The 19573-nt window shown below is 43.8% G+C and overlaps 1 protein-coding gene across 2 annotated transcripts in view; it reads right to left on the reverse strand.

The window, feature by feature from the left end:
• Positions 1 to 19573, reverse strand: part of LOC146866324 (E3 ISG15--protein ligase HERC5-like) — a 551381-nt gene that overhangs the window by 40675 nt on the left and 491133 nt on the right. For both annotated transcript variants that reach the window (XM_085635591.1, XM_085635598.1), the window contains one exon: positions 16546 to 16712. In XM_085635591.1, the coding sequence (XP_085491717.1) occupies positions 16546 to 16712 (167 nt within the window). The remainder of the gene's footprint in view (positions 1 to 16545; positions 16713 to 19573) is intronic.

The raw sequence follows: 19573 nt of genomic DNA on the forward strand, positions 1-19573 counted from the left end.
AAAATCTTTCAAATTCGCAGGAAATGTAGTTACCCTTCCGGACTGAGTAGTGGTAGACTGCGTAACAACATTAGCATAATCTTCAAAATACGCCCTTGATACTTTTGCAGTACCAGCCAGAATCTCATTATGAGCATTCACCAAGATGGTTGTATTACCTTTTCATTGTCATCAGCAAGCGGATGTAGTAGAACCACCTCACCATTTTCTTCAGCAAGTAGATTTACCACCTCCTCTTCCTCCCACAGCCATGATCCAATTCATGATGAATCGACACACTTCCCCCTTTCCAGGCTCAGACATGACTTTATTACATCTATATAATTTACTGAAATGCCATACTCATCCATTGTTTAATATTGCAGGGAAGGCATACACATTCTTGGAACCGTTTAGAAAACTTACTACTTCCTTTCCTAGTTTTGTGATCCAAATTCACTCATACTCAATCACCACTTTGAAGGACAACTTTCTTCACCACATGTTTTGTCACAGTATTCTTTATAAGTCTTTTGTGCCTCCTCAAGATTATCACTAAAAGCCACAGGTGGCAATTTCTGTTGAAACTCTAAGGACATCCATGCATTATTGTCCTTAGTGAACGGCTCCAGACCTTTCAATACTTTGAACTGACTATACCCCGTCACAGTAGGTGTAATAGTGTATGCCCAAACCAATTTACAAACTTCCTTCTGCCAATCCTCGCCAGCATTTATTGCAGCTTGTATACTTCCCATAATCCCCCTGTTAAACCGTTCCACAGCCCCATTCCCTCCAGGTGATATACAGCCATGTGTTTTGCTTTGACTTCATTCCTGGTAAGGGCTTCAACTTTTCCGCTGCGAGCTGCTGACCATTATTGCTAAACAAGGACGTGGGAATCCCTTCTCTTAACCCCTTCAGTGCCCATGACGAGCTGGACTCGTCATGGGCCGCGGTTGCGCTGTGCCCATGACGAGTCCAGCTCGTCATAGACCCCGCCCGCTAATGCAACGGCCGGCACAGGGCGGGGAAAGGGGCGGGCACTGAAGGGGTTAAAGGGGCCCTCTCAATGAAGGAAACTATGACTGCCGAATCTACTCTGACACACATATCTATTTCAGGCCAACTGGAATACAAGTCTGGAACAACTATAATATTCTTGGGCACTCCTTTATTTTCCAAAACTGGAACCAGAATGTCTACAGCTAAAACTTCTCAGGGATTAACAGGAATTTATCTGAGACCCAGTGGAGGTCTGAAAAACATCTAGGCCTTATCCACATTTGCACATTGCTCACATATTTCTCCATGTCTGAAACAAATCCAGGCCACCAGTATGAAACTTTAACTCTTTTTTTGACTTAACAATACTTAAATGCCATTCATACATAATTTCCAAAATCCTTTGTCTGAGTACCTGGGGTGGGTGGTACCACCCTATCCCCTTTCAATAAGAACCCCAGACCGGAAATTGACAATTCATCCTTAAGATCCCAGAACTTCACTCGGTCTTCACCCTGTTTATTCTTACTAGGCCATCCTTGCAGAACATGTTTCATCATTACACTCAACACCTCATCTTCCTCGTAACCAGACAACCATTCTTCCTTCGAAATGGCTTCACACGCACACTCCACAATGCCAACACTATACTCATTCAATTAATTGGAAATATGTTTGTTTAGTTGCAATGGAGACCTTCACAAATAATCTGCTACCTTCTTCTTATGACCAAGCAAATATTCAACTTCAAAAGTATAATCTAACAACCTCAGAGTCATTCTGGCTACAAGGGGAGTCACTTTTGCAGAACTGTCCATACTCAAATCTTTGACCAACGGCTTGTGATCTGTGCATAAAGTGAAACTTGAGCCCCACAAGTTACTGCCTAATTTTTTCAGTCGCCCACACACACGCCAACATTTCTTTCTCGATAACAGAGTATTTCTCCTCGGTAGGTGACAGTGAACGTGATACAAATTACACTGTGCTCTCAGCACCATTGCTTGAGACTTGTGACAAAACAGCATCTTAACCCTTACCACTGGCATCAGTGGCTTTATAGAACGGGCGCTATGATCATGCCCTAGTAAGGGAACAACAGCACAAATATCATTTTCAAAACATAGAGGCCGAGATCAAATCCTAAACTTACTACTTTTGGTATTCACAGAACGCATTTAGTAGTAGTAAAGTTAGGACTCCTAACTTTACTACTACTAAATGCCTTTTGTGAATACCAAAAGTCGCAAAGTTAGGATTTTGACTCAGTTTAGTAGTAGTTAAGTTAGGAGTCCTAACTTTACTACTACTAAATGCCTTCTGTGAATACCAAAAGTAGTATGTTTAGGATTTTATCTCAGATTAGTTCAATGAATCGGCCCCTCTGAAATTCACTCTGCAATTCCTTCTTCCACTCAAACTCTTGACGTAACATCCACAATTGCCTCAAATTGAAAGTCTTTTCTGCAAACTTCCTCACAAACTTAGAATAGAATTTCAACAGACTTAAGAATGACCTGACATCGTCTCTACAGGTTGGAGCACAAGATTCTCCAATCAACTCGAGGATTTTCTTCTTAGGTGAGACTCCAGCTTCACTAACTTCATGTCCCAAATAAGTGACCAGCAAAACTTACATTTCTTCATTTCCGCTGTTAAACCATTTGTGCTCAATAGTTCAAGAACAGATTGTATCCTACTATCATGATCCTTTATAGTTCTACCCATCACCAAGATGTTGGAAAAAAAAACACACCTACTAGACCTCTAAATTATTTATGCATTAACCTTTGGAAAACAGCGGCGGTTGCCACCACCCAAAAAGCATGCAAACAAATCAATAGCACCCGAAAGGACTGATATATACTGAAAGACTTCTACTATCAAGATGAAGAGATATCTGATGATAAGCAGAAGTCAAATCAATTGTGTAGAACCACTTAACCCCCTTAGTCTTGGCAAGCAACTCATTAATCCTAACAAGAGGACATTTATGAATAACAATATTCTTGTTTAGGTTCTTCAAGTCAATGCACAACCTTATCAGCCCATTAGCCTTCCTTGCAAATACCAAAGGTGCAAGCCTCTAAGCGCACTCAGTCGGTTCTATGATGCCTTTCTTTTCCAACTCCTTGGCAACCTCATCTTTGACACTCAAATGGTTATTTCTCACTTTTAAGACATACTGGTTTTGCCCCAGGAGGGTCTGAAGGAGCGATGGGAGGAATGGGTGGGTCCCTTGTGAGGAAATATGAATTTTTATGGTCAATTGTGTCCCCTATCTTAGACCCCAACGGCTCCATGTACATGCTACAAGTACATGTATGTTCCCTCCAGTTCCAGCTATGAAGACGCAAATACATGTGCGTCCAACGTCAACATGTCCTCTTTCAGATCCGCCATGAATGGGTCGAATATTCCATTCCTAAGTATGATTGGCCACCGACTTTATATGGTTCACTTTTCACATTTTACAGTTCAGGCGAGCAGGCCCTGAATTCTGCCATCAAGCCTTTTCCTACTTCTGCCTCTGAAATGCTCCAGCTTGGACCTGCATCCGTATCCATGAACTTTGTCCTACTCCCTGCGCGGCTAACGGTGCCTGACGCGGCCTGTTGCCTGCCAAAAACTGTATTCAGCCTTCAAGTTATCTGCTCCGCTCCTCATCCAATGCATTCCTGTCTAGTAGTTTAGGTAAACATCCTTCCAGCTACCGAGCAAAGAGCTTGGCCTCGCTGTCTTTATGCAAGTAATTCATAGCCCCTGTTACCATGGAAGATTCCTGCCCCCTCGCATCTCATGTAGACACATAGACGCTTGTACATGCACTAACAGTCAGTATAGAATAGATTCCGTCCGAGAGACCTTTCCTTTTGGATAAAACAGTTCCTTAAACAAAGATATTAGATACGATTTGGGATTAGGTTGACCTGACCCCCCAGACTTTTGTCTCCACATGTAGAGCTAAATGTCAATTCCCCTTCACCCTCTAGTTGCACGTCAATCACACGTCATGCGGCTGCGCGCGCATCTCTGCCAAACATTTCTGCTGACACTGCAGGATTCTCTTATGGATCCACCCACTTGTGACATCATTTTAAATGACGTTTCTAGTATACGTCTGTTATTACGCCCATTTTCATTACGTATGTGTATTCTTATCTGTATTATCAGCTGTTACGCCTCCTGCATCTGTCTTAATGCAATGCTTTTCATATATATATTGTTACTTGTCAATAATGTATTGCCTATCCCTTCCTGAACCTTCGTGGTGATGGAATAAGATTGCCTGGTTCGAACTATGATTCCTTTGTAAGGAATAAAGCCCTTTTCAGAACCTCTAATACCACGGATTCTGCCTCTTATTTTGACTGAGTTATTCTTACTAGACTTTACCGCATAAAAAATAGTACAGGTAATTTAAATATTTACCACATAAATTGGCGCCCGAACAGGGACACTTTCTCATCTCACGCGCCGGAGGTGCGTTGCAGGCCCGGTCCCCTGCCACAGCTGAACGGACAAAAACGAGACTAAGGCTGCGATCAACACCCAGACGAGGCGGTGAGAAGTGCGAAGTATCCCGACCAGAGCCTAGCTGAGAGAGCAAGATCCGAGGTATACAGAGGCCCACCAGGTTCCGAAGTTTCCGAGTCGAGTCGAGTCCAGTCCGGTCCAGTTCAGTTCAGTTCCGAGGCCTTCCGTTCCGTGCTACCCGGTGAGTACCATTGCTGGGGAGGCAGTTAGACGTGCACATTGGTTTGTGCCGGTCCTGACGGGTTTGGGTACACAAATCCGGTCTGCACTGTTTTAGCAGTGTATCTGTACTGTTTAGCAGTATATCCAGTATGTTCATGTATATAATCCAGTATTATCTAGTATTAGTATTATGTCAGTAGTTAGTTTTCTCTTAATTATCATTGTTCGTTAAATGTTAAATGTTAAATGTTTTACTGTGTTCAAAAATTGTGGTATGAATGAGTGTTCATTATTGTGTTTATTGTATTAATTGTGTCCAAGTCCAGTTCAAGTAAGAATCAAGTAGCAAGGTTTAAAAATGCCGTTCTTTTCAAAATTAAGACAGATCAAAACTAGAAAAGGAGTACTCGAAGAAGCTGTTCCTATTCCACCTAGGGATACTCCAGGGTATTTTATGTACCATAAGCATGGCCTAGATGCCATATTATATCTTGATTTATGGGTGGATTACACCAAGGATTTAGCAGAGAGTCAGAGATGGCCCGCAGCTGGGACATGGGATGCAGATTGCATCATGAGAGTAGAAGAAGAATTATGGAAAAAGAAAGCCAGACAGTCACAGAAAGATGCCATTGAACTATGGCGTAAAGAATCGCATAGGCGCACAGTGAAAGCACTCAGACTGGAAGAGAAAAGTAGGGAGAACTCAAATAAAGCCCGAGAAAATATATTAATTGAGGAAGGTACCCGAGTAAAAACAGAACAAGTAGACAGGCAACGAAACACTCTTATGAATGGTATGTATCCTCTCTTGGCCGAAGGTTTACCTAAGGCCACCCCGGAAATACCGAAAGATTTGCCACCCCCATTACTCCCGATTAAAGCACATCCCAAGACCGCAAAAGATATTTTCCTTTCCTCCTATTTAGACGATGTAGCTCCCGAATATGTTAATGTTCCACCACACACACCACCTGTCGATGGTGCTCAACGCCGAGATCATCCGCCCCCAACTCCGCAACCACAAACTCCTCCGCAAGATTCAACTTTTTCTGCATCCACAGTTTCTACCTTACATCCCACAAATCCTTTTATGCCTAGCACCTCAGAAGGTGCGACAGGAGGTGCGGCAGCAATTTTCGCCACGCCACCATTACGAAGCACATCGTCTCTTAGAGATTTAGCAAACCAACGTACACCACAAATAGCAACGTCCGACATGTTTAAGGAACATCTTGTAGATTGTAGATATGATCCAGTGCCCGGTAAAAATGACAGAATGCTGCTATCATCACTACGTATACGACGAGCTTCAACGTATTTAACGACATTACCAGGAATGATTAAACATTTAGACAATATATATCGCTTTGTCCAAACAGGGCAAGGCCCTGAAAGTATTGACGAAGCCATGGAATACCAGAAAGTGGATGTACAGAGACTACTGTTACGCTTCTTCATAAACTGCTTGATCAGAGACAGAGATAGGTCCGAGGTAGATCAGGACGAAATGCAAGTACTTACCAGATGGGGTCAGAATATATCTGAGGGAAAACATGATAAACAGACATGTATAGTAGCTATGTGCCGAAAGATCCGCAAAGAAATAGAACGAACACATAAAGCCAGATCGGAGGCAGACAAAACTGAATCAGAGGGAGAGGAGGAGGAAGAATCAGAAATGCCCACAGGACAATTAGAAACGATAGCTTATGTAGGTAGGGGAAGACCTTGTAACAATACCAGATACTTTAATGACCCGATACGTCCGATACGTCCAGAATGTAACAGACATTTTCAAGCCCCTATGCTAAATGCGAAGTCCCCTGAACACTTATTCCAGGCTGCTGATAAATTACTCCGAGACCGAAGGGGGTATCATATGCTCGATTCTATGGATGAACAAGAATTAGCCAGGTCAGCAGTACAATGGGCTGACAGTTCTGAAAAATACAGTGATGATGCGTTAGCACACACGTTTTTGAATCTTACCCCAGACGAACAGCGTTTAGCCGGTATATACATGATACAACACCTCGTTATATTGTATAGAAGCCAACGTTCCGATCCTGGTCCCCTACCTGATATATTGATAGAATTACTCACGAATAAATGGAGAGGTTCAGGTACTGATTTAATTAAAGAAATTCTAGAATATCGACACCAGTACATTGTCTTCGTATGCCCAGAACATGTTTCAGTTCCTCCCAAGTTGGAAAGAAAAACGTATCACATAGACAGACAGAATCCCTTACACGAAGTGCACCCAATCAGAGGTGAAGACAATACTTTTAAACGCGTGTTTGTGTACACGCCCATAACTAAAATTGAATTATTAGAAATGAAGAAAGTAGTACCTAGCCATGACAAAGACCCAGCAGGTTTCCACCGTGAGATAAAAGACATGTTACTCATGGGAGAGTATACTTATCCTGACATTATGAAAATATTAAAGGTTTTATTGCCTGCCGGTATTTACGAGAAACTCAAAGAAAAGGAATGGGAGGTGGGAGACCAAAAGATAGAGTGGACAGCATTAGAAAACGAAGAAAAAGCCCGAGCTGCAGGTTCAGGGCTTGGGGAAAAGACTACAGCATTACCAGGATTATTAGTGCAGGTACTACCACGTCTATTGACTACGAAAAAGGAAGACTGGGGTGCAATTTCAGCCTGTAAACAAAAACAAGATGAAGACACTAGTGATTTCTATTCCCGATTTGAAAAATGTTTTGGTATTAATAGTGGCATAAAAGCAAGTAGTGAGTCGTATCCACATCTGTTTGTGACAAAATTAGTTGAGAATTCCCTGCCCCAAGTTAAAGGTAGAGTATTAAAATTCGAGAGTACCTGGCAAGGTAACACACCGTCACAGATGTTACAAATGTTACAATATCATCACAATAGAATCAGAGAAGAACAAGAACATGAACAAAGACGTATGAAAGACACGAAAATGAAAATGCTTGTTGCTCAGTCAGTTCCAGCTGACGGTCATAAAAAGGGTACAACACAGTCCAATGATTCAGTAGGTCCTGTTAGAGGGACATGCAACTATTGTAAACAGCCAGGTCATTATATACACGATTGCGCAGTTCTAAAACATAATATCTCTACGGGTATAACGAAAGAGAGACCACGTCCGCCTAGACAGGATCAGATCCAACAACAAGTACCTCAGAATATACAGCCTATGCCAGTTCCACAACAGACCGCACCACAACCACAACAACAACCACAACAACAGCCACAGCCTATTGCTGCAACACAAAACACGACACAACAGATGTACCAGTATGCACAAAATGACTATCCAGAGTATCAGCGCTACACATGAAATAGCCTAGAGAGGGAAGTTGGCCTACCCCTTATTGAGGTTCCCGTAGATCAAGAAGGTCCTTACGTACAGAGTCAAGTATTAGGGAAAGACAGAAAGTTTCTACTCGATACAGGGGCAAGCAGAACTACTATCCGTCACAGCGAAGTCCCAGGGGTACCCCTCTCAGGCTCACAAAATATTTCCCTTGGTTTTTCAGGAAAGCCCACTATTAATGAAGTATCGCAACCGCTTGCATTAACGGTCGGTCCATTAACACGGACTACAGATCTATTGCTCACAAAATCATGCCCAGAAAACTTGTTAGGTATAAAAACATTGAAAGCTCTAGGAGCTGTAATATGTTGTTCTCCGGAAGGAGTACGACTATTTTTGCGTGACTTTAAAGGTCACTATGTGTCTAGAGACATGGATCATCGGTTACAGAATCTACCTGCACATTTATGGGCACAAGGCCCCACTGATGTAGGTTGTATGCACATTACACCATATCGAGTCACACTCAAAACAGGGGTAGTATTACCACGAATACGACAATACAAGTTACCCCCAGATGCTGTTGTGGCTTTACTGCAAATCGTTGACGAGCTCATTGCACAAGGAGTGGTTGTGGAAACCGACTCCAATGTATGTAATTCCCCGATAATTCCGATTCTTAAACGAACTGATCCAAAAGCACCACCAGTATATCGATTAGTTATTGATCTGCGAGAATTAAATAAATGCATTGTACCACAATACCCCGTGGTCCCAGATATCTCTTCATTGCTAACAGCCATAGATTCAGAAGCAACGTTCTTTACTGTAATTGATCTCAAGAACGCTTTCTTTAGCGTCCCAATCGATCTGGAAAGCCAATATTTGTTCGGATTCAGTTTAAATGGACGAAGTTTTAAATTCGCACGCGCACCTCAAGGATTCACAGAAAGCCCCAGCATCTATAGCCAAGCACTGAAAAGAGAACTTGACAGTATCCACATGCCAGCTAACACTGCCTTGCTTCAATACGTCGATGATCTGCTGATCACCGCCCGAAGCGAACCTGAATGTGAAAAAGCATCGCTGACGGTTTTACATTTCCTAGCCGACAAGGGGCACAAGGTGTCCCCTTCAAAGCTGCAATTCTGTGTCCAGCAAGTTGTGTACCTTGGGCACTTGCTGTCCAAGGGGGGAAGACAGCTTACACCCGACCGTATCCAGTTAATTGTTAACATGCCGACACCCAAGACACAAAAGGAGGTACGGGCATTCATAGGCCTCACTTCGTACTGTAGGCAGTGGATCCCTCAATATGCATTTCTAGCAAAACCACTCATTCAGTTGACAACACAGGAGGCAGCGACATCGACTGTCCTCCCTTGGACTCAGGAACATACGCAAGCTTTTGAAAGCTTAAAGAAAGCTTTATGTCAAGCACCTGTTTTAGCAACACCATGTTACAGCAAACGTTTTACACTTTTTGTTACAGAACGAGAAGGTACTGCTTTGTCAGTACTCACGCAGGAACAAGCAGGATCACACAAGCCATGTGCTTATTTTTCTAGTACATTAGATCCCGTAGCTCAGGCTCTTCCTGCGTGCCTGAAATCGGTCGCAGCAACAGCTTTAGCAATCAGACAAAGCGACGCCATAGTGTTAGGACATCAATTGACAGTACAAGTACCACACGCAGTAGAGGTTCTCTTGAACCGGACCCAAACACAACACTTGACCATAGCAAGACTGACGGGTTATGAATTGACATTGTTCCAGCCACACATAGAAATCAGACGTTGTAGTACATTAAATCCTGCCACACTTTTGCCAGTAAGTGGAACAGACCCACTGGCACATGATTGTATTGAAGTCATTACTATTACGACGAAACCCAGACAAGACTTGACAGATATTCCATTATCAGATCCAGACCTGACATTGTATGTAGATGGTTCATGCATGAGAACAAGTACAGGAGAGTTAGTGGCCGCTTATGCAGTCACAACAGACACTGAAGTTATTGAAACAAATTGTATAGATACCTTGTCAGCTCAAGCAGCAGAGCTCATCGCTCTGACACAAGCCTGTATTCAAGCCAAAAATAAGAAAGTCAACATATATACAGATTCACGTTATGCATTCGGAGTCGTCCATGACTTCGGCGTGCTTTGGCGAGAGAGAGGTTATTTAACTTCTCACGGTGCCCACATCCAGCACGGTCCCCTTATTCAAGCTCTGTTAGATGAAATACATCTGCCGACTGCAATATCGATTATGAAGTGTAAAGCCCATACAAAAGTGACTGACATTATTTCTCAGGGTAACGACCTAGCTGACAGAACAGCTAAACAGACTGCTCAGAATCAGACTCATACAACTGACACGACAAAGACAATAGTTCCGACACCAACACGCTGCATGACAGTTAAGGATCCCGCCCTTGATGTAATTGACATACAGACACATGCTACACCAGAAGAAATAAAGAGATGGACTGAATTAGGAGGGATCCAAACGGATCAAGGATGGATGACAAAGGGAAAATCTATATGGTTTCTCCCCGACTCAATGGTTCAAGTCATCATTAACACAATACATAGTCCAGCGCACCTAGGAGAGAAAGCTATGCTAGACAGTATTCAACACATTTGGTTCAATAAACACTTGCGAGCAGCAGCTAAACAGAAAGTACGTACCTGCATGATTTGTTGTCAGTTCAATCCAGGAAAAGGCGTACCTGTAGAACAGGGTGGATTTCAACCCCCCGATCACCCTTTTGAAGTCCTCCAGATGGATTATATCCAGATGGAACGATGTCGAGGATTCAAATATGTCCTCGTAGTTGTATGCGCTCTTTCCCGGTGGACAGAGGCGTATCCCGTCTCAGATTACACTGCCCCGACTACTGCCAAACAGTTAGTTCGAGAATTCTTCCCACGGTATGGTTTGCCCCGTGTCGTGTACTCAGATAATGGCCAACCGTTCTCATCCTGAGCTAATGAAACATGCTTCACTTTTGTTAGGCTATCAATGGAAATTCCACTGTGTCCGACATCCCGAGGCAGCAGGTCTCGTGGAGCGGCATAATCAAACTTTGAAAATTAGGTTGTCCAAAGTATGTAGAGAAAAAGGTGTCGACTGGATAGTAGCTTTACCAGTTGCGCTCTTTTACATGAGAATGGTAGCACACTCTCGAACAGGGCTATCCCCGTATGAGGTGATCTTCGGTAGACCACCAAATATGTGGGGGACGCCTATACCCCGTAAAATAACTGATGTTGATTGTAATATGCTGACAGATTACCTGGCTTCCTTGATGTCTGCACTACAATCTTGTCGTTCACAGGTAGCTGCAGCTTTTCCCGATAACACTGAGGTGAAGCCCCATGACGTGGTTCCGGGAGATCTTGTGCTTATAAGGAACTTCGACAGAAGGAACCCGCTGGAGCCTCGCTGGCAGTCGCCTAAACTCGTCTTATTGACCACAAGGACAGCTGTGAAGATTGAGGGACGTAAAGGGTGGTTGCACTCGAGCCATATCAAAAAATGTCATGGACTATCATCCGACTTGAATTATCAGCCCTGCATTCCCTCACAGACTGACTCGAAACTCCCCCTGGTTGACAAGACTGAAAAAGAAAACTATAAACTGAAACTAAGGTCTAGCAAGTCAGACAATTTGATTGTTTAAGTCCTCTCCAAGGTGAATCGGTTGAATTTGTCTCTGACATGTATCCTCTAGACCGAAATAGAGAGAGAAATAGACAGAAACAGCTCAAGAAACATGCGTACTGTAAATCACTTCGTAGTCACTGCATAGTGACATTGTTAATTATGTTTTTTCTAAGTCTTCTGATTATCATTGCCAGTATATTATTACACATGTATTACCCTATTTCCAAGCGTGCTTTCAATGCTACTGCCGAACATTCTTTTAGCGAATTACCCCCGCACGAGTTGTCCTATAGATTTGCGCTGCGCAACAACACATTCATTAGTATGTTACATCATTCTCATCAGACCAGCAATGCTACAAATTGTTGGATATGTGGCCGACTCCCTCCCTATCAGAAATACAAGGGAGTTCTGCCTCTCTTTCCGTATCCATTTACACACAATGGCTCCTGTGGAGCATGGTTTAGTTTGATTAGTTCCCTAGATTCAAATTCAGTAGTTTATCAAGACAACTGGGTTTGGGGAAACCTGAACCTAGTTTTACTTAAAGTCTGCTACCCTAACAAGGAGGGACTTCCCAAAAGAACAGGAACTGATCTAGAAAATGAAGTATATGGATTAGGTAACTTTACACTTAATCTCATGATCCTGAATGTTGAATCCGAAGCTACACCAATCTTGCCCGCTATGTCAGTATTTCCAGTTAGAGGCGAATTATGTGTAAGAAAGAATGGTTCAATACACATGGGCCATAGTAAATGTACCACTGTAATAGAATTCAGTGATAAAGGCAAATCTACATTTAGAGCTTCTCGTCACTCCTACTTCATCTGTGGTCATACCGCATACATACGCCTACCCCTAGATTGGGATGGTACCTGTTACATTGCATTCCTTCTGCCACCTGTTTTCCTAGCCCCGCCTGATTACCATAGGAATACCCATTTAGTACACAATAGACAGCAGAGAGATCTCCCGATTGTCGACTACACCGAAACAGCATGGGAGCAATACACAGATTTTAATAAAGGTTTCTTTCCCTACATAGGTACAGTCACTAATAGTAAGTTGATACGTAGATTAACTAGAACCCTTGAAGCAGTAGTGAATGAAACTACTTCCGCCTTAGGCAACTTAACAGAGGAGCAGTCTGCGATGCGGATTGTTGTTCTTCAAAATCGTCTTGTCCTTGACGTCATCCTGGCCGATAGGGGCGGAGCTTGTAGGGTCATCGGATCAAGTTGCTGTGTTTTCATACCAGAAAACGCGCCGCCAGTATATAAAGCCATAACCCGACTTCATAAGATCATAAGCCAGATACACCAGAATCCAGGCACCTGGACTTGGTCCGGTTGGTTCTGGAGCGTGTTGTCAGCCTGGGGATGGAGGATCCTATCCTTCTTAGGTATTGGCTTTCTCATTCTATTCAGTTGCTGCTTGTGTCTACAATGTGGGCCAGCGATCTGTGGTCTGTGTGCCACATCGTGTATCCCGCCTTCGAATTTTTATTTAAGATCCCGGAAGAAGAAAGAAGAACAAATGATGCTATATGAACAGATTGATGGATTGATGAAGATGGATATTTCATAAGGGTCCGTAGGGGACAAGGAGGGAATGAGGAAATATGAATTTTTATGGTCAATTGTGTCCCCTATCTTAGACCCCAACGACTCCATGTACATGCTACAAGTACATGTATGTTCCCTCCAGTTCCAGCTATGAAGACGCAAATACATGTGCGTCCAACGTCAACATGTCCTCTTTCAGATCCGCCATGAATGGGTCGAATATTCCATTCCTAAGTATGATTGGCCACCGACTTTATATGGTTCACTTTTCACATTTTACAGTTCAGGCGAGCAGGCCCTGAATTCTGCCATCAAGCCTTTTCCTACTTCTGCCTCTGAAATGCTCCAGCTTGGACCTGCATCCGTATCCATGAACTTTGTCCTACTCCCTGCGCGGCTAACGGTGCCTGACGCGGCCTGTTGCCTGCCAAAAACTGTATTCAGCCTTCAAGTTATCTGCTCCGCTCCTCATCCAATGCATTCCTGTCTAGTAGTTTAGGTAAACATCCTTCCAGCTACCGAGCAAAGAGCTTGGCCTCGCTGTCTTTATGCAAGTAATTCATAGCCCCTGTTACCATGGAAGATTCCTGCCCCCTCGCATCTCATGTAGACACATAGACGCTTGTACATGCACTAACAGTCAGTATAGAATAGATTCCGTCCGAGAGACCTTTCCTTTTGGATAAAACAGTTCCTTAAACAAAGATATTAGATACGATTTGGGATTAGGTTGGCCTGACCCCCCAGACTTTTGTCTCCACATGTAGAGCTAAATGTCAATTCCCCTTCACCCTCTAGTTGCACGTCAATCACACGTCATGCGGCTGCGCGCGCATCTCTGCCAAACATTTCTGCTGACACTGCAGGATTCTCTTATGGATCCACCCACTTGTGACATCATTTTAAATGACGTTTCTAGTATACGTCTGTTATTACGCCCATTTTCATTACGTATGTGTATTCTTATCTGTATTATCAGCTGTTACGCCTCCTGCATCTGTCTTAATGCAATGCTTTTCATATATATATTGTTACTTGTCAATAATGTATTGCCTATCCCTTCCTGAACCTTCGTGGTGATGGAATAAGATTGCCTGGTTCGAACTATGATTCCTTTGTAAGGAATAAAGCCCTTTTCAGAACCTCTAATACCACGGATTCTGCCTCTTATTTTGACTGAGTTATTCTTACTAGACTTTACCGCATAAAAAATAGTACAGGTAATTTAAATATTTACCACACTTGGACGAGATCGACTGGCGGGACGCCCTTATGGCCCCCAGGCTGGTGACGGCCTCCGCCAAGCTGAGGCTCATTCAAATCTATTATCTGCATACGGCCTACCTTACACCAGCGCGCATGCGCCGTGCGGGTCTTTCCACCGACGCAGCCTGCCCTCGTTGTAGCTTTGACCAGGCCGACTTCATCCATATGGTATGGTCATGCCCGGAACTGGAGGGGTACTGGCGTAGCATTGAAACTGACTTGACGGATGTCCTGGGGTGGGAGGTGCCGCACGACCCCAAACACATCCTATTGGGTATCACTGATGGCCTGGACGGCACCCGCGCTGAAAAATTGTTTCTTATGACAGCGCTAATGGTGGCAAAACGGGACATTGCGGCAGCCTGGAAACAGCCGCAGCCGCCCAGTCTGACCAGGTGGAGCGCGGGAGTGGACTGGTGTGCGGCGCAGGAGCGGACTCTTTACCAAGCTCGGGGCTGCCACAAAAAGTATCGTAGGGTGTGGGGGAAATGGTTAGGAAATGTAATGTGATTTGGTTGGGCGGGGTGGAGGCGGGGGGGGGGGGGGGGGTAGCCCGGGGGGGGGGCTGAGAGGGGGAATGATTCCCAGATGGGACTACTGTATATTGTTGGTCTGAAAGGCTCACTGTTTTTGTTGCAAAAAAACAATAAAAACTTGTTTATCAAAAAAAAAGACATACTGGTTTAGCCATGTCCTGAGTAAAATCTTGTGCACAAACCCTTTGAATTTGCCCACTGTACCCGAAAAACCGTCAGAAAAAACTTTCTATAACCTCTCCACCAAATCCAATTCAGACTTTTCCAGCAACACTTGATCGTTACTATTAGGATCAAGTGTGATTTCTTTGATGACTCAAACCAAGAACTGAAGATCCAAATTCTGCTATGCAGTTTTTCTCAAAATTGTCCTTCTCTTGAACTCAAAGTTCTGTAACCTAACATGGGAATCTTTTCACCTGTGAATGTCACTGGATGTATACCTGTTGACTCTAAATTGTTGCCCAGCGCATTCAAACATGTCTCTTTCCACACCACCATATTCACAAAGGTATAGGCAGAGCAAGGCAGAATAAAGCAATAGTACCTCAGACGTTAGGTGTGCACATCACCGTATAACATGAGGAGAAATGCACTCATCAAATAAAGTGTGAGCCACCGTAAGGTGGATATTGTTAAATGCATGCACTGCAATTTCCAGGTGTGCGTGTCACTGTTAAGACACCCACACAACCAATTAACCAGCTGCAAGGCGTGCATGTCACGCACAGTTATTGCCTGTTATGCGTGTCACCGTCGAGACACTGGAGGAAGGGAGAACCAGACTCTCTTGTGCACTTCAAAAGGGTCCTTTGATTCTGAAAAGGACACTGGTGAGTGGGACCTGAGCACATCTAAGGAAGGAGATAGGGTTGATAAAGGATTCATAAAGAATAAGGCTAGGGCCTTTGGTAACCTTTTGATAGGCATATATCAGTTAGTCTGACTTCCATGTGTCAGAGCATATAGTATAAGAGTCCAAAAGCCGCAACACCATTCAGCAAACAATGAGGGTGCCAAACCAAAAAGAGGGATTTTCTCACATGCAAAATAAGAAAAACCTATACGAATGTACAATAGTAAGAAAAATATGCAGTTAATTAATGATACTGTGAATTGTTCAGTACAGAGGGGATGGCCCCTCTGCCCTGGAGAGAAAGTGACAACAACATGGAGCCATAGCTGCATCTACCACTCTTATCTCTATATACCACTAGTGTTGTGCACAAGGGAGACCAAGGTGTCCATCTCTAAAATCAGATGAGGACAAAACATCGATATTGATAGGAGATAAAGACTTCCAGGATCATACCGAACTTTGCTAAAACATTGCCTCATGAACTTGTATAATCCTTTGAGTTACATATCAAGTGTGTCTGAAGCTTATTGTAGAATTAAAGAAACACACTCCATGGTGTTGCAACAATAATAATCTGTAGAAATGCTGACTCTTTTTATTTTAGTTCATATTGCACATGCACATTGATTCATTACCGCCAATGCTTACCTTCCTCTAACAGGGTCAAGCTCCTTCAGATCTGCCAATGTGGGCTGCTGGTCTAGCAGTTTCCTGAAGAGAGCCAATGGAAATGGCAGATATATACTGGGGCTGTAAAATATCGTCAGCCCACACAGAATCCCAAAAAGAAAGTACTTTTTTGGCTCGAAGGTAGGCTGGAAAGAAACAAAGCTTTTACAGTACAAAAACAAAGTGTAGCAAAGCCTCACAATACACAAGTAACAAGTGATTCACCTAATCGTTCTCTTTCAGTTTTGAACTAAAATGAGGCTTTTGAGCTTTTTCCTTCAATACCTTCACACCACATAATTCTATGTGCATTGAAGATCTAGCAAAGCAGCAGAATTATTTCTAATATTAATGTTTTATTTTACAGCTTGTAATGACAAGAAATGTATTTCCTCATTAGCGTTGCCCTGCCATTGCCTTTTCAGCAAATTCAAACTCTTACGTCAAATTTAACTTTTCATAGTCCTCGAAAAGAGGGACAGTCAGTGAAAATCAGTGAAGGGGGAACACAAGCTGGCAACCCTTCTGGGGGTACACTACCTTCACAACACTGCCTAACCACTACATGATTGCCTGATATTACATAGTTGAAAGGTAAGGTATATAAAATAGATTAATGTAAGGGTTTAAAAAATAGGGTCAGAGTTAAGTAGGTGAATAACAAAGGGGGCGGGATCACAACAGTTTTCCTCCTGGTGATGATGTAATGACAAGTGTTTTAGAGGAGGGGAGGTAGCCGTGCCAAGTACCACGCATCAGGCGTGAGACTAACGCATTTCAGAGCGGTGGTCTGCATCATCGCACTGCAATGCAAAGTCACGTTCTTATAGCACCTCCTCATCTGTCCGTCCCGCAGCGCTCTTACCACTGTGTGACATCAATCTAGTGGCAGCCACGGTACGCTGCATAGGGCAGGCAGGCTTGGGGGCTGGCTAAGCAGAGGTCGCTCTATCCTAGGCTGGAATGTAACCCATTCACCTGGTGCGGCATCAGCACTGACGTCACAGACTGAATGTACCCAATGGCACAACAAGGACAAAGTCATGCATCACAGAGAGACACACCTAAAGGCAGCCACACACGATCAAGCGGGGCACTGAAGTGCTGTGTACAAGTTTCAAACAACCCAGGCAGCTTCTGCCACTGCTCCCATCATGTGGCGTAATGGAATTTTTATTTTTGGACCCCCCCTGCCTTAGTGGTGCCTCAACTGAGCCTGCACTGTCTGCAGTCCGTGGCGCGTCGTGAGTCCTGGACCATCTGCGGCCCGTGTACTGCCCGGCCAGGGCCAAGTCCGTCATCTTGGGGCAGGCTAGCCCATTCATGTCGCTCGCTAGAAGAGTCACAGATCAGTAAATGTCATTGTGATGAGTCACCGGTACTTTAAACTACTTTTGTTTGTGCAGCGCCTGCCTCAGCCTCTCAATCTCTCTCCTGAGGCACCGTGCAGCTCGCCTGGTGCTGCGGCGGGCAGGGTAGAAACGGCGCTCCGAGTCAGTAAATGAGCCTGGCTTCACGTTCCTCTCCCTAATAACCCTGCCTCCCACCACACCCACTAACTCTTCATGAAGCAATGCCTGCCTTCTCTCCCCGGATACTGGCCACCTGAGTCATCTAGGGTTTTTCCCATTTTAGGTACCTGCCAACATAGAGTTTAATATTATAAATTATACACATACCATTCAGTATGAGCCACAGCGACTCATAAGCCTTATACCAGCCTGTTTCCACATTTTGCTCTGCACGCCATTACTTGTACAACAGCCTCAATTAGTCCATTGTGATCAGTCTTTTTTCTGTCACACTACGCTCCTTCATAATGACAGCACAAATGACACTCCAGGGCTTTTTTCTCCCACCCCCTTCCTCTCTCTATAACACTTCCTCTGGAATTACTTTGGACAGTTCCTCCACGCTGTAAAGGAGCTCTTTCCAGTTAGTACTGCAGCCACTACTTCGGGTGCATCATGTGATCAGTACATGGTAGCTTCCACCCTACCATGATTTACATGGGTGAACGCACTGTGACACTGCACAACCTATATCAATATGGCGACAATAGGTTTCCAAGCCCGCCCGCCATGGCGCACACCATGCATTCAAATTATACAGAAACTGCAGCTGCTATAACAAGCAAGGTCTCCTGACATGCTATTTCTCGTACTCCCGTTAGACAGTCCTGCCTTTTTCCTGTCGCATCTCGACCACGATTGGCTACCTTGGATCGGCCTGAAGGTACTGTTTACCATTCAAACTCTCCTGGTATCTTTGTGTGTGTAGCTAGGACTACGTCCCAGCAAGTTTGATTCATTTACACCTCTGGCCGCCCTTACAGATATTGGGCACTTCGTTGCTGTCGGCACTTCACACGGCTCCGTGCTGAGATGGATCTTACACACTGCTCCTATTAACCCTTCAAATACAGGTAACCAGGGTCACATTACCTGCAGTGTAGTGTTTCTACATTCAGCTGATTTTGTAACTACTTGGTTTCATTTTTGGGGCTTTGTAGCAGTTTTAAGTTCTTCCTAGAGTTTATCGTTGCCTCAATGGGTGTAATTTCTGATATTAGTACGTTTCCCACGTCTTCATTGCTTGATTTTGCTCATGAGAAAGTGTCACTCATAGTCATTGAATGTCACTCATGAGTACACTGAAATTATGAGAATGTCACACATAAGCAATCTGAAACCTTGACAGTTGTGGGGATGTAGTGGCAGAAGTTGTAGTTGCAAGAGATGCGGTAACATACAACTCTTCCAGGGACATTCCGTTTATTTTCGTTTGACTGGAGAGCTTTAGGAAAGTAACAAAAACTTCTATAATGCTTTGAAAGCAGGGCAAGGGTTTCAATACAAAACAATGCAACATCAGGACAGAAAGCTAGCAATAGATAGTCATTCTCTTTAAAACACTCTGCTCTTGCCAGTCCTTTTACTCCTAACTTTACTACTCCTAAACTGAGAAAAATCCTAACTTTAAGACTTTCGGTATTCACAGAAGGCAT

Source organism: Triturus cristatus, chromosome 2_1 (assembly GCF_964204655.1).
Source record: "Triturus cristatus chromosome 2_1, aTriCri1.1, whole genome shotgun sequence".
NCBI lineage: Eukaryota > Metazoa > Chordata > Amphibia > Caudata > Salamandridae > Triturus > Triturus cristatus.